Source organism: Ischnura elegans, chromosome 1, assembly GCF_921293095.1.
Source record: "Ischnura elegans chromosome 1, ioIscEleg1.1, whole genome shotgun sequence".
NCBI classification, from domain to species: Eukaryota; Metazoa; Arthropoda; class Insecta; order Odonata; family Coenagrionidae; genus Ischnura; species Ischnura elegans.
Window position 1 is genome coordinate 52,961,223 of NC_060246.1, and position 14,678 is coordinate 52,975,900.

At 35.2% G+C, this 14,678-nt stretch overlaps 1 protein-coding gene across 1 annotated transcript; it reads right to left on the minus strand.

Annotated features, from left to right (window-relative positions):
- Positions 1-3,341: 3,341 nt before the first annotated feature.
- Positions 3,342-14,071, minus strand: LOC124160600. The gene is made up of 5 exons (XM_046536486.1): positions 13,615-14,071; positions 13,347-13,508; positions 13,031-13,238; positions 12,398-12,593; positions 3,342-12,314 (listed from the first exon to the last, which is right to left on the minus strand). Exons 1-5 carry the CDS (start codon positions 13,786-13,788, stop codon positions 12,128-12,130), a joined length of 927 nt encoding a protein of 308 aa, XP_046392442.1. The 5' UTR covers positions 13,789-14,071; the 3' UTR covers positions 3,342-12,127.
- Between the last annotated feature and the right edge of the window lie 607 nt (positions 14,072-14,678).

Genomic DNA, 14,678 nt, shown 5'->3' on the forward strand with positions numbered 1-14,678 from the left:
TTAAGTTTCCCTTCACTTCTGTCTTAGTCGTTCTTGGGTTCAGACGTTTGATGTTCTCATTCTGCGAGTGATAACGCAAAAAAAATATTTAAAAACAATATCGGGTAAGCATTATCAATCGTAATATGATAATTACACTGGAATCGAGATATAAGTTAATATTTATCATAGAATTTCGTTTAAAAATGGTAAATGCTGCTCACAAGACAAACAATTCAATTCTTAGTTTATATTTCTTGAGAAATGAACAAATATTTATTTCGAAAATTGACTGTATAAACAATTTTATGACCGCTGTCCCTTACCACTGAGAGGGGTTATAAAAGACGATGGGTCCGGGTACCTGCTCCCGGATTCCGAGGGTCCTAATCCCTAATCCTAAACCCCGAAGAGTTGGGTCCCGAGACAAAGACGACGTAAACCCACGACTGTCCTAAAAGGGAGAGAGCTAGAAAACTTATATATACGGCTTTCGTTACCCTGGCTGGGAAAATCTCACACGTACATATACGCCCGTCGTCTCCCGGGTCAGGAAACGTCCACACGTATATATACGTGTACAGTAGGGAAAAGGTTAAGGATGCCTACAGGCATGCTGCCATATGCCGCTAAACACAGTTCGAGGGACATCAGCTGTTCCTAGAGAGGCAGGAGGCTTGTTGAAGGCCACCAGAATACCGTTCCCCACTCCACTTCACGGATTGATGAAAATGTGGCCAAAGTAAAGGTAAATACATCCATAGGCAGATTTAGGGGGGGGGGGAAGCACGTGCCCCTCATGTGCTTAAAAAATTGATAAGATTTTTAATGTGGTTATCATTACATACTTTTTGTTTTGTGTATGACGGAGCCTAAATATTTGAATATGATATTGATAAATTTCATATTAAAATTAAGAGAATATTTTGTGCAGAAATTGTTGTTTGTTGTTTTTAATCCAAAATATGAGAAGATGTTTTGCCTGTCAGACCCTTTTGTCCCCCCAGAAAAATATCCTGGATTCACCCTTGGGTACTTATGATCTCCAACTGGCAGACAAACATTCGTCTGATTCCAATGGATTCCAAAAGATTATTATCAGGGATTTGGCTAAGCTAAAGGTGTGTGCCAAGAGTTCTGAGTAATGAACAAAAAGTGAAATGAGGAAATTCAGAACTCTGTCCAAGGAAACCCAAATTTCTTTCAAAATGTACAAACCAATGTTGAAACATGGTGTTCAAGCACAACCCAGAACATAAGCCTAGAGACCCAAGTGACACATCAACAAGTCTCCACATCAGAAGAATACTAGAATGAGCAAGTCGAGGATCAAATCCATGATCATGTTTTTTGGCCACCGTGGTGTGGTTCACAATGAGTTCGTAACCCCTGGACAGACTGTGAATGCCAGTTGTTATGGGGATGTGTTTGACAGGTTGTGCAAGATCATCCTTGGGGAACGGAAAGCAATAATTGAATGTTGGAAACTTCAGCATGACAATGCGTCATGCCACACCACACTACTGGTGAGGGAGTTTCTGGCCAAACACAGGGTTTCCACATTGCCTTACCCCTCCCCCCCCCCCATTCATTCTAGATCTTGCACCACTAGAATTCTTTCTCTTTCCTCAGCTCAAATGACTAGAAGAAGTCCACGGTCTGTGATCGTATCTTTGAAGGGGAAAGCAAGTTCCAGAATGCGCATGCACCAGGGGAATTGTGTTAAATTGTGCAATAGTACTATTTCGAGGAAAACAAAGGATTTTTACCGCTTCACTCAGAGATTCAAACAGAAGGTTGAGATTAAGATAGGTTAAAAAATGAGAAAATAACTGAGCAACTGAGATGAGACTAAAAATGAACCACCACCTAAAAACAGATAAGATAAAAACAAAAAAATGCACTATAAAGAGCACTAAGCACCACCCATATAGTTTGAAGAAGCCAAATTAAAGGCCAACTCCATAGGCCACAATGACCGTTAATAATTGTAGAAGCTACAGGAATACATGCATTGAAAATTATTAAAAGAGAAACTATGGATATAGTTTCCACTGCAAGAAAACCAATACAGTCATAACTATATACCAGCAAAGAGGAGAATAAACAGTCAAAGACATGACCGATCAGGACACTTAGGCTTGTTTAACACAGTGTGAGCTAGTATCCAAGCTGGCCTAGTGAGTTACAGCAGCGCAGCTATTCGCTCCATGTGACTGCATGATACGAGTAACTGTTACGTGCGAGTTATGTGTATGTCACATCCGAGTTACTACAAAATTTTTTGTTTTTACTTGCCTCTTCTTTCCAGTACCATGCCACAAGCAGCAACTCGCATATGACTCGGACGTCAACTGGCTCGGTATTGCAACATGACAGTAGCTCATAAGTCTAGGACCACCAGGTGCATTCTTTGTGTTTAAGTGTTTCAATTAGAGATTAAAATCATGAATTGGCTGGTAGATGAACTTCCGAACGAAAAATAAAGTTTGTGGGGTTCTACAAGGACCAAACCAACTTATGTAATTGATTGAACCCTAATTATAAGGACAGAGATTTCATTAAAGCCTCGATTGAACACATTCGCACCAAATTGGGTTTGAAACGCCACTAAAACAATGCGAGTGCACACGTGCAGTAACTGTCTACTTTAACTTGAGCAGCTCGAACTTGTATGACTGGGCGAGGCAAGTCGAGCTACCATCATGCGAGTACCCAGGTCCAGTAGCTGTCTACTGTCAGGTCAGCAACTTGTATTGTGTAACCACGCCCTTACACAGTATTATCCATAGCAGTCAATCAGAAGTCATCTGACGCACAGCCAGAATCAAATATGAAGCCAGCTTATGCCACTGCATTCAGTACTCAAAAGAAAAAAAAATTGAACTTGAATGCCAGCCTGAACGAGACCCAATCAGGCAGTTCAAAACCCAACATAACTGCACTTATGAGTATATTCACTTCAGCATGCTATAAAATAGCATACATTGTTGAATAGCTGCAGCTCTCTGTTTTAATATCATTAAACAAAGTGTATAAAAAGGAACTAATTCCATTATTGTACCTAAATAAAAATGAACAGCTTGATAGAACAGAATTATAATTGGAACAATTCCTTAAAACCAAGGTAAAAACAACTAGCAGAGAAAAGATAATCTCTATGGGATTTGCTCATGATAGCTTAACATATATGTATCCTCAGTAATTGTGGAGCAAAAAATTCAATACAATTTGATTAGCACTAAAATAAAGTGTGAAAAATCCCCAATTTGAGGAGGAGGGATAACAAAGCGGAATACATCACACTTAAGTTGGAAATAGCAAGGATAGGATGATGTAACTGTCAAATAATATTTTAGATCAATCATGTAACAACCTTTATTCTTTTGGTTATACATGATAGGCTTTTCAAAGAATTAGCAAAAATCATACATATACATAGTTGGAAGATCTAATATGAATACCCATATCTAATAAAAATTACTCTCAAACCAATACTACCAAAAATCCAACCACTCTCGCATAATTTGGGTAAGTCTTGATTATATATAATATGTAGATGATCCTATATATCTTTAAATGTCAATAGAAATAGGAACATTTGAAAGTTATTCAATTGACAAAGAGGCCATAATTACAGTACATAAACATACGTAACACTTCCTTCTATTGGTGTACATACTCCAAGACACACTAAAAATCATTGCTCGCCATCAACTAAAAGACTATAAATTGTTTTCCTTTGAATTAAATAGCCATTAACAGGTGCTGAATGACAATGACATAATATTATGCATAGACCCAAGTCCCAGTTGCAGCCACCATGCTGCACTAGAGCGAATTCAACAGTAGCCACAGTTAGCTACGTCTATTTCTGCTTTGATCTCCTATATTATTACATACAAGATTATTCCATTAAATCACAAATACTAAAGATATTATACCATAAAACAGGTTAACCATAACTGTTGCCATACAAGATTGGTATTTAACATCATATTGATAAATTGACATGACATTAAGTTAATGAAAACTATGGAATAATTTTATACAAGTAAGGACAAATACAGTCCATTTTCATTAATCCTGTATTCTGCAGCCAACAATTTTACCGGAAAATATTATTTTCAACCTAAGAGCTACTTTAGATAAAAGTTTTTTAGAATACTGACCAATATGGCTGACTATATCATATCACACTAGACTTGGATTAAAGAAATGAACAAAAAAATATTCCACTGAAAAAATAGACAACAGAAAGCTTTAAGTTGAGGTTTTAGGTCTCAGGAATCACATAGAAATTACATAAATACATACACAAAACAGATTGAACTGCTCCAAATCACAAACATGAGTGAGAATTTCTTTCTACAAAAAATAAACTATGACATACCTATAAAAATGCAGATAGATTATCTACTTGCATCGGTTCTTGAGCTGAACAATATATGCACAAATATACGAAAACAGTGATAGACGAAGAAGTGCCAACCTGAATGAATATGGCAAACATACAGCCACCGATAGGCACAGTCACTGTGCTATGATGTTTCCAGAAAACATTGACTAGTAAAATTGACTTGTACAATGGAAGATGATAGATAAACTGATCAAAATCTTACCAAGTTCATTTGGGTAGATATGAAAAAAAATTCATAACGAATGACATCTGTAAAGCTGAAAATTGTACTCTCTCAGTCATTAGCCATAAAGAAACCACATTCATTGCATTCTCATGGAATTTCTACATTCAAATCACGCTTGTGCAAATAATATTCAAGCCAAAATGCATACAAAATATATTCCACAAGTAAGTGCAATTTATAAACACAATCACCTCATCAATTCATTCCCCATTTTAAAAATATGGTCACACAAGAACCATTTATCCTGACTCTAGCTATTTCACAGCTCACCCCTTTATTTACAGCAATTTATGAAACCTGAAAATCATTTTCAACAGCAAAAATACATGAATAAAAAATACTCTCCACAGAAATTGACATGAAATTATGGAGCAATGAGGATAGTGACTTTGAAATACATACTTATGACAATAAAGTGTGAATATATGTTCACGTCTGTCCAACAAGGCATTCCCATTAACCTACATACATTCCCTGGCAAATATATCCACAGTTACATAATTAGCAATATTTTCAACTTCTTTATTGCTATAAAGAGCTACCATTTAAGCCAGACTAAACTCAAGTCCTACCCCTGATACATATGCCACCCTTTTATTTGAAGAACTTCTGCATATTGCTAAAACTGCATGATATGACTTCTGTCAATAGAATACTTATTATGTATTAAATTGATACACTAACAATTTCTACATTCATCAGAGTAAACAATGAATTAACAATCATTACCACAAACAAAAAATATGATTTTAATTGCATAAGACCATACCTATGTAGGAAACATACAGACAGAACATCTTTAAGAACATTTTTTCATATTTTCTTCCAGAGTAAAAGCATTATCTTCAAATAAATTTGAAAATTTGATTTTTTATTGATTCTATTATACACTGGATCAATCAACAATTAAAGCCATGCATAAATCTATGAAAAATAATAGGTCAACATCTGTTTAACACCTCATCCCAATTAAATGTAGCAATCCATGAAATTTGGGAGGAAATGATAGAATAAATCATATCCAATGAAAATGAAGTTCCCGAGTTAATCATTTTTGGAAAGCTTAGTATACTGGAGAATCAAAAATAATACTTTAGGTCAGCATGCAAAGTTTTCTTCAATATTTGAGCTTGTTACTGGAGGGATTTTAAGTTGATATTTTAATTTACTGCTTTCACATTGGATGGAAAAGGGCACCACCAACAAAATTGAAGGGGCAATCATCTCATTTACTTCAGCCCTTACTTTCACTTTATCATGAATGCGGAAGAGCAAAGCATTCATAGTAGAGCATTTTGGCACCTTATGAGTGAATTTTTACATTTTATAATCATTAGTTATGAATACTGGCTCGTAACTTAACCCTCATATTTTCATACAAAGTTGTCAGCAGTACTGAGACTAGGAAATGGCACACACCCATTAAGTTCCACAGTGATTTCCCTCAAATATTTCGTCATAAATGAATACGATCTCCAAAAGGCTTTAGCTGGTCCTCAGAAGATGGTAAGGACCATCCTATAAGCAGCAGCCCAATTGTGCATGTCATAGGATGGAATAGCAGGTAGCTACATTTTTAAGTAACGCTAGTCAATGGTGAACATTTCAGGATGCATTCCTATAAGAGAATACCTTTACAAACCATTAAACTACTCAAATATTTTCCAAACTAATAACTACTGTACCATTTTTTAAGTGATTATAATAAGGGTGTCCATTTTTCTCACAAATTCATTTAATCTACTATTAATTTCAAAATAAAAATTAATTTTAAAGGCTAGAAAATTTTGTTTGTATGCCAAGTTATGTAACAAGACTAAGTTTGGAAAAGCTGTTATTCACAATTAAATGAAAAAACTTCCTATCATGAAAGAGAAATGACACTGATGTTCTCCTTTCCTTTATGGAAAAAGAGACTCCAGAAGACACCAGTGATAACATTTCACTGTAAACGTAGAGGTCCACAATAAAAATCATTGATGTTATAACTTTAACAGTGATTTCAGTAGTTCTGTCCAATCTATCTGATTAACCTAACAGTTGCTAAGATGCAGTACTTATGTGGCCTCTTCTAATACAAGCACAACTGCCAAACAAGCAGAGATGGGAAGAGCACCAAAAAAGCAATTGCTCATATACAGTCATTTCTATAAATTTGAAATTAGCAACATGCACCATTTCAACTTTCACAACTGTTTGAAACAGAAAATGCTTTTCTTAAAATTTTACAGAAAGTTAAGACGAAAATCTACTGCCCAGAATTTTACTGCAAATTATGATTTGAACACAGGTACAATGCCGCTGTCACACTCTTAAAAGTAATTCTAAGAATCATGCAGGATACCATAGTAACCCACAATTTCAAACAACCACTATAAATGTGAAGCTACAAAAAGTATTGATTTTATATGATTTACTTAATGTTTATGAAATAAAATTCATTCCAGAAGAAACTATTGCTACCAATTCATGGAAATTAAATTCAGTCACCTCTGAACATAAACTGTGAATGATTTCAACACAGGACAAATTCTATATTTTTAATCATTTCCAAAACAACGTTAAAGGTAATACAAAAATGCTTGAAAAAAGGGAATAACATAAGCTCGCGACACCAGGGCAAATTATCTCATAAGTGATTGTCCCTCACACAACTTGGCTTTAAGATGATGAAATAAGGCAACAATGCAGATTTAAATTAGAGTTAAAATTGCCCTAGGTTATAAAAATAATTACGGGTAGATACTGAAATAATGTGAGATTAATTTCAATATCATAAGTTTAAATCGGTAGTGTGAGCTTCATATACCAGGGAAGATTCGTACCTAGTCACTATCACACAGCGTATTCAATATTAACATGTAATTAAACACACTTATCTAACATTCTTCTCTGGTGCATCACTGAACTGTTGAATGTATTTAAACCGTGAACTAGTAAAAACAGAGGCTATAGATGAGTATCCGCAGAAAAGGATCATGAACTTGATGTTAGATTCAAACAGAGAAAGTGAAGCCTACATTCATAAAATTGTAAGTACATAACAAGTAATGGAGTAATATTTAAAGGCATCAGTTACAACTGAAAATACATACACATAAAATTGATCGTTATAGTTAAGTATTTTCCTTTTATTTAGATACTTCCCATCTCTGCTAACGAGCAGCAATATTTTGCACAAAATGCAATCACGGGTCCAATGAGAATTCCAAACATAAGTAGACTAAACAATTTAGGATTAAGAATACGCCATATGATGAACATTAAAAATAGTAGAAGGTCATCTCACTGAATGACATCAAAACACAACAAAGAGATGCCCTCTGTTTCCAAGATAGATTGATGCACAATATTTCTTTCTTAATATTCTTAAAAATCATATAGCTTCATTGCATCAAATATTATGCAAGTGGAATGAGTAACAGTCTCAAACAAAGGTTTTTCATTAGGGAAGAAAACTTTAGGACGAAGTAGAAGAGAGTAATTCCACCTATAAGTAGTATTTGCAGGAGAGAAAACATATGCACCCTAATTTTTAATAATTAAAATAATTAACTCATGATTTTTTTTTAAATAATGTTAAGATTGAATGACCAGAACATATATGTAAAAGCCTACGTAGTCCATCCATACAAGCCATAAAGATAGGAGAAAAAAACTTGGTTATATCCCATAAGTTTCTTTACATGCAAAGTTCACCTATTAGTAGTAGTGACTTCTCCACCAGACCTTAAATTCAAATCATTTCTCAAAAATGACGATGGCAAAAGACTACCTTCAACATTGAGCAGAAGGCCTTTGGCCAACATGGAACGGACTGATTCTTAACAAGGTTACTAATCTTAACTCTAAAACTTGCCCCTTTGAGTCTTGAGAAGACCATTCATAAACATACCAACCATTTAAGAGATTTCAAACACAAAGGAATCCTTTAGTCCATTAACATTAAATTCCTTTCCTCTTTGGTAATAACATGGCTTTTTTTTGTTTCAATGTTTATGCAGTGGTTACATACATGTGCTATTCTCCCATGAGAGAGAGTAGTTACATAAGTACATGGCTTTAGTAATATGCTGCAGTCAGCCCAAATCGAAGAATCATTTAATTGCTGAACACTTTAATATTCTATTAAATTCTAAAGTTCAAAAAATAATGACATCCTGCAGCTTTCAGCAACTACTAATGCACATGAGATCATAAATCACCATGAAAGCAATCAAAAATTACGAAAATATTTTTATCAATGCATAGTGGTTGCTGTAAACTGCAAGTTAACTTAGCCTTAGAAGAAAATGATCCAAGATATGTCTTTGGCAGGTACTAATAGCCATAATTGTTGGCCTTGTAGTGATTCATCAATAAATTATTGAGAATCTGGATCAAGTTTTCAAAGACAGAAAACAACTTCAATTCCTAGTACATACATCAATTTATGATTATTATGCTAAGACTCTGAGTGGAAGATTACAATTTGAAGCCCATAACTCAATTTCACATGTTATAACAATAAATTAAAAATGTAACCCCCAAATATTATTTTTAAATTTGTGAGCTCGGTAGGAAAACCTTTGTGGAGTTGTTACATGAAACATTCTGCAGTCAAAAAATTACCCTATATTTATTATTCCCCACTACATGCATTACATTGACACTTGAAATATTAAAATAAAAGTTTGTGTGGCATCATAAAAACTATTATTCACCTAGTGCATCAGCTTTCTTTGGTCTAACAGAGAGGTGATTTCAAGGTGAATCAGGACTTCATTGCGAAAAACACAGAGAGTAGGCAAGCACTGACCTCTTAGACACTATGGTTAACCGTAACCTGAACGCAAGATGATTTACGCCTCTAAAATTTTCAGTTAAATATTCAGTTCTATTATCAGAAAATTTGACAAGAAAAAGAAGCAATTCTTAGAGGGATTCTTTAGTAACAACATTTTAGTCTCATTCAATGCATTTGCAAATTGGGAATTGTTTTCAATATAATTGCATTCACAATCAGTAATTTCACATTTTGGCTCATAATCATAGTATTTTAAACAATACATCTATAATATTGGGATTGATAAGTCTATGATTCCAGGTTCTACAAGACACAGATCACAGCATCTCAGGTGGATTGAGCCACCAATAGGTATGTCAATGATAAGGCATAACGATTAGATAATGAGTGTTTATTTCTGACTACGAAAACTAATATTACTGCAGAAAATGAAAACAATCCTCAATTTCATCTAAATATTATAAAAATATTGAAGTGAAGAAATGCTAAAAGCTAACTGATTTTCAAACAAATTTGCACTAATTTTAGCACTCAAATTAGACAGATGTTGTCAGAAGTTTCAGGAGCTTAAGTTAACTTGAGTCATAAGTTAACGTCAAAAACTTATTAGAATACGCTTAGAATGTTGAAATTAATGCAGATCCTAACAAAAATGTAAGGACGACACAAAAGATTTAGGATGAATCACACAAAAAATTGTCAGAATTTGTTATTAAAGAAATCTACACTGATGAAGAGTCCTCAAATAATGCAATGCCAGACCATAATGCTACCCAATTCAGACACATCAATATTTTTTATAGTTAAAATAAGAGTATTATCAGGAATGAACGTGTTTACAATGATTCTACATACCTATTTATGCAAAATTGGGAAGTCCATTGTAAATTTTAAAAGCAGGATTACTAACAGATATAGATAAAAGTTGATTACATGACCAATTGACTCTAAGAGATTGAAGCCCTTGCATGTTCTCTCTGAGCATTCACCCATTTAGTATGATAACCTGCGATCCTGAAGAAAAACTCTCAATTACAGTTTCAACAGGTTGAGACCAAAGAAGAGCCTCACTAGCACTTGCAAACAACTCTAAATTAGAAAAAACAATTTAAAGCAAAGGGCAGACCAAAATACATGAGATAAAAATGTACCCGAGTTGCCTCCGTTTTCAAGGTCCTGAAGAATGAAAAAATGATCCAAGTGCCAAAGAAAAAATCTATACTTCAAATTCTCTTGTGGACAAAATCCAAACTCATAGTTCAACTAATGATTAGGAAAATGAGAGTTGGGAGAACATACCAGACAAGAGTACAGATATGAATGCTTATTCCGAGTTCACATTTCAGGGAAATGGGCAAAAAATGGACAAGAAGAGAGGCATCTATGAAATCACAAGATTGTGGAGACCAGTGGCAGGTTCAGAGACAAGCTAGAGGGGGGCTAGGCCCTCCCCCCTTGGGTATCCAATTTACAAATAACATGGTATTTTTTTTCGAACCCCCACTACTGCTGGGAGGTTACCCCTCAAGACCCCCATCTTGACCCCCTTATCCCTACCCTGGATCCAGCACTGGTGGAGAGAGCTGTTTAAGTTAAGGGGCAGACTATTACATAATGGCCATTATCATCAGCCGTTTTTTCAAACAATGGTATTCCATATAGAAAGATGAGAGTTGTAAATATGGGATAAAACAGCAAGCCACTGAAGTCCCTCAATGGCAGAGGCTGGTATTATAAATATACCCCTTAAATTAACTTTTTCTATTCATCCCTATTCTGCCCATTCTGTTCTATGTAAACCTGGCATAAGAAGAAAGCATGCCAATGCTCTGAGAAAGTCAATTTATGTCAAATAAAAGACTTTTTCCAACTATAGAGTCACTTCTGTTATGAAAATCACAAGCATTACTTGACAATTGTTTTCTAGTACCTGTCAGAGTCAGATGATTTCCTAACAGTGATTAATGTAATTCAGGACCAACAAAACTGAGAAAAAAATAAAGAAGCACTGTATTCTCTCATTACTCTCATTAATTTAGACCTTGGAGTCAATGACAAGACGTTTAAATTCATTAATATGATTCGAAAAATTACAGGGTGACCTCATGGGAGTGATATGGCTGACCTACTTACTAGCCCTACGTAAGGCTTTAAGAATAATTCATACGTAACGACATAAGTATGAAGAGAAGATCACTTTTCAATAAAGTTCCAGCTAACAATGCTGACAGCTGTAAGAACACACTTCCAAGAGTTAGTAACAATTTTCAAATATCCATTCTTGAGTACATTAATATTATCACATTACAATGTTTTGATAACATGCTATCCCAAAACATAACACAACATTCTAATACCAAATTCTGACACATAACTATGTATTTTTACACAATTGAATAAAATAAAACCACCAATTGTCTAATGATAGGTTTCCTGGGGGTTCCAGCCCCTTTCGAGATATAACTTCGATTGTTCCTAAATTTTGGACAAAATCTATGCAGTGAGGTAAAAGTGAGGTGCATTATGTTGGTTAAATTTCTTATAGCTGTTATGCCTAGTATAGCATGTTTACAGTTGACATGAAAGACTTCTTGAGTGCTCAAGTATCAGCCATGAGATTGTGCCAGGCAGGAATGACTGAAATTCTACACATACCCTCCAATGGAAGCAATTTTTTCACATATAACACATTTCCACAGACAATTTCATGAGTAGACTATGATGATGGCTGGGTACATATTGGACCTTGCTCAGTTGTGACAACTGTCTGATCTAAATAATTGTACAGAGGAAACTCACAGCAAAGAATGAACTTCAGGAACCTTGGAACTTCCACATAAATTGCTGGAGGTATTGGAAGAAGAGGCGATGTAGATGCCTTGTAATAGCGATATTCTGGATTACTGCAAAAGTATTTAATGAGTCAATAAATAACTATAGGTAAAAAGTAAAGTAACATTTGAGGTGTTAAAAAAATTATACTTACTCTCGATATTTCTCATCAGCTGTTTTTTCAAGCAATGGTATTCCAGAAAGAAAAAGTATGATAAGGGTTGTAAATATAGGGGATAAAACAGCAAGCCATTGAAGTCCCTTGAGAACATTGGCTGATATTATAAATATACCCCACCACAACAACACTTCCCCGAAGTAATTTGGATGCCTTGATAGTCTCCAGAGACCTGGAACATAAATGCATAATTAACGATAAAATAAGGCACAATCAACCTTATACATTAACAATAAACAAGAAAAAAGCTAGGTAGCATAAGCAATTTGGCAAATTTGAGAGCAATGTCTTTCAGATATTTCGACTTACAAAAGAAAATACAGGCTGCGGCTAGAAAAATTTTCATAGGCCATAAAAAGGGTAGTGCATTAGGGGGGAGGGATCCTTTAGGAGGAAATTCACTAAAAGACTATGCCCTATGAACAAACTCCAGGAGGAGTTAAAATCCCCATCATCACCCAGCCACTGGCTATGGTCTTGAAAAATGTCATGTTATACATCACTCACACGCAGAACTAGTCTAATTTACATCTGCAGAGAAAGTTCAATAAATAGAAACAAAAAATTATCACTTTTCCATCCAACCATAATTTAAGACATACTTCTTACCGTCGTTACACCACTTTCCTTTGTTGGCTGGGTCTTGCCGAAAAGAAAACTTCTGCAAGTCCGCATACGTTTCAGCGAGGAGTCCAATGATAAAAAGGCCAGTACCAGCTGAATCTAGGGTGGTCATGGTTTTAGGTGCCGGAGGTATGGCATTGCTAGGTGAATTGATGAATATTACTGGAAGACTCACAACAAATACCCATACAGCCTAAAAGATACATAAGCGAACCACATTAATACATAGGTGCTACACTCCTACATACACATATTTATTTTCCAAATGATATTTTAAGGTGGTAATCTCGAATACATGTACCTGAAACGTCCAAAAGATGGCAAACCTTATTATATTACTACGTTTGTCGTCAAAACGAGCATCTCTCCCTATTTTCAGAATGCGGTACAAGAGATAGCCCGATAAACGTACTCCCCACATGCAAATGAAAACTGTGACCATCAGCTGTCGACTATCGTAAGTCTGAAAATTAAAAATGCAGTCATGACATACTTTCCGCATGAAAAATAACAGGATTTTTCCATTGGAAAATTTCACATTATAAAATAACTTTGCGTGCAATAGTTACCTGAGCAAGAAAGAAGGTCAAAAGTGCGAGAATAATGAAGTTCGTACCTCCAGCGAAGTCTGTTACCTTGTCAAACTGGAACGTTGCCGCTATAGTAAAAAATATTAACTGCATTGATACAGTAACTATTGCACTAATGGCTAAATGGTGCTGATCCAAAATCTCAACAGCCATGGCGAATTCACACGGATAGAAACGGCCTAGCTCAATGAAACCAAGGAAAGCCCCGGAACACCTGCGACTGCTTCAGGAACTACCATCGAAGTTCTCAATGGAACAGTCAGTCATATGACCGCAGTCATCAATAAAATGAAAGAATAGTTAAATATTCAGAAATTTAAAAGTTCAACAATGCCCCCTCAATCAAATGAATGACTGATGTACTTGATCAAGGGGAAAAGCTCAAGTCACCAATAAATCTGGTTCACTAATTCACAAACACCTTTGTGTATTAAACTTTCGCCATATCGCGCTCGCTTGTTTTCACCAAACGCACCACCGCGATGGAGGGAAGATTGAATTTCAAAAATGAGGTAAGGGACATTTTTTTACAAATTTTTAGGCTTCACAGATAAATATGAGGAAAATTTCAATATTTCTACTATTATAAATTAATAAAATGTAATTACTTCATTTAAATAATGTTATGCCCTAACATTACATTTATTGTCCGAAAGAGATGGAATTTGGCCCAGATTAATGGAAGTTCAAAGAAGATCGTAACTCTGAAAAATAAAATTCTGCATAGATATTGGTCCGACATATCCTATGAGGATTTTGAGGTGCTCTAGTAGCAGTTTAATAGCAAGATACTGCCGTACATATCCATTACATAAGATTCCGCTGGTAAGGGCACGACCCAATGAGTTGTGGAAACGTTGCAAAAGGGTTGCGCAAGGTTGCAGGTAATGCAGGATGCAGCTAGGCTTTTGACAACATTTCGGCAACGTCCTAATTACATCGCAGATACACTCGTTTAGACTGCACAATTTTATAGCATAATATTTCCGTCAGAGGATATATATTTAAATCCGATTCATCCTATTCATAAGACACTGATTGTA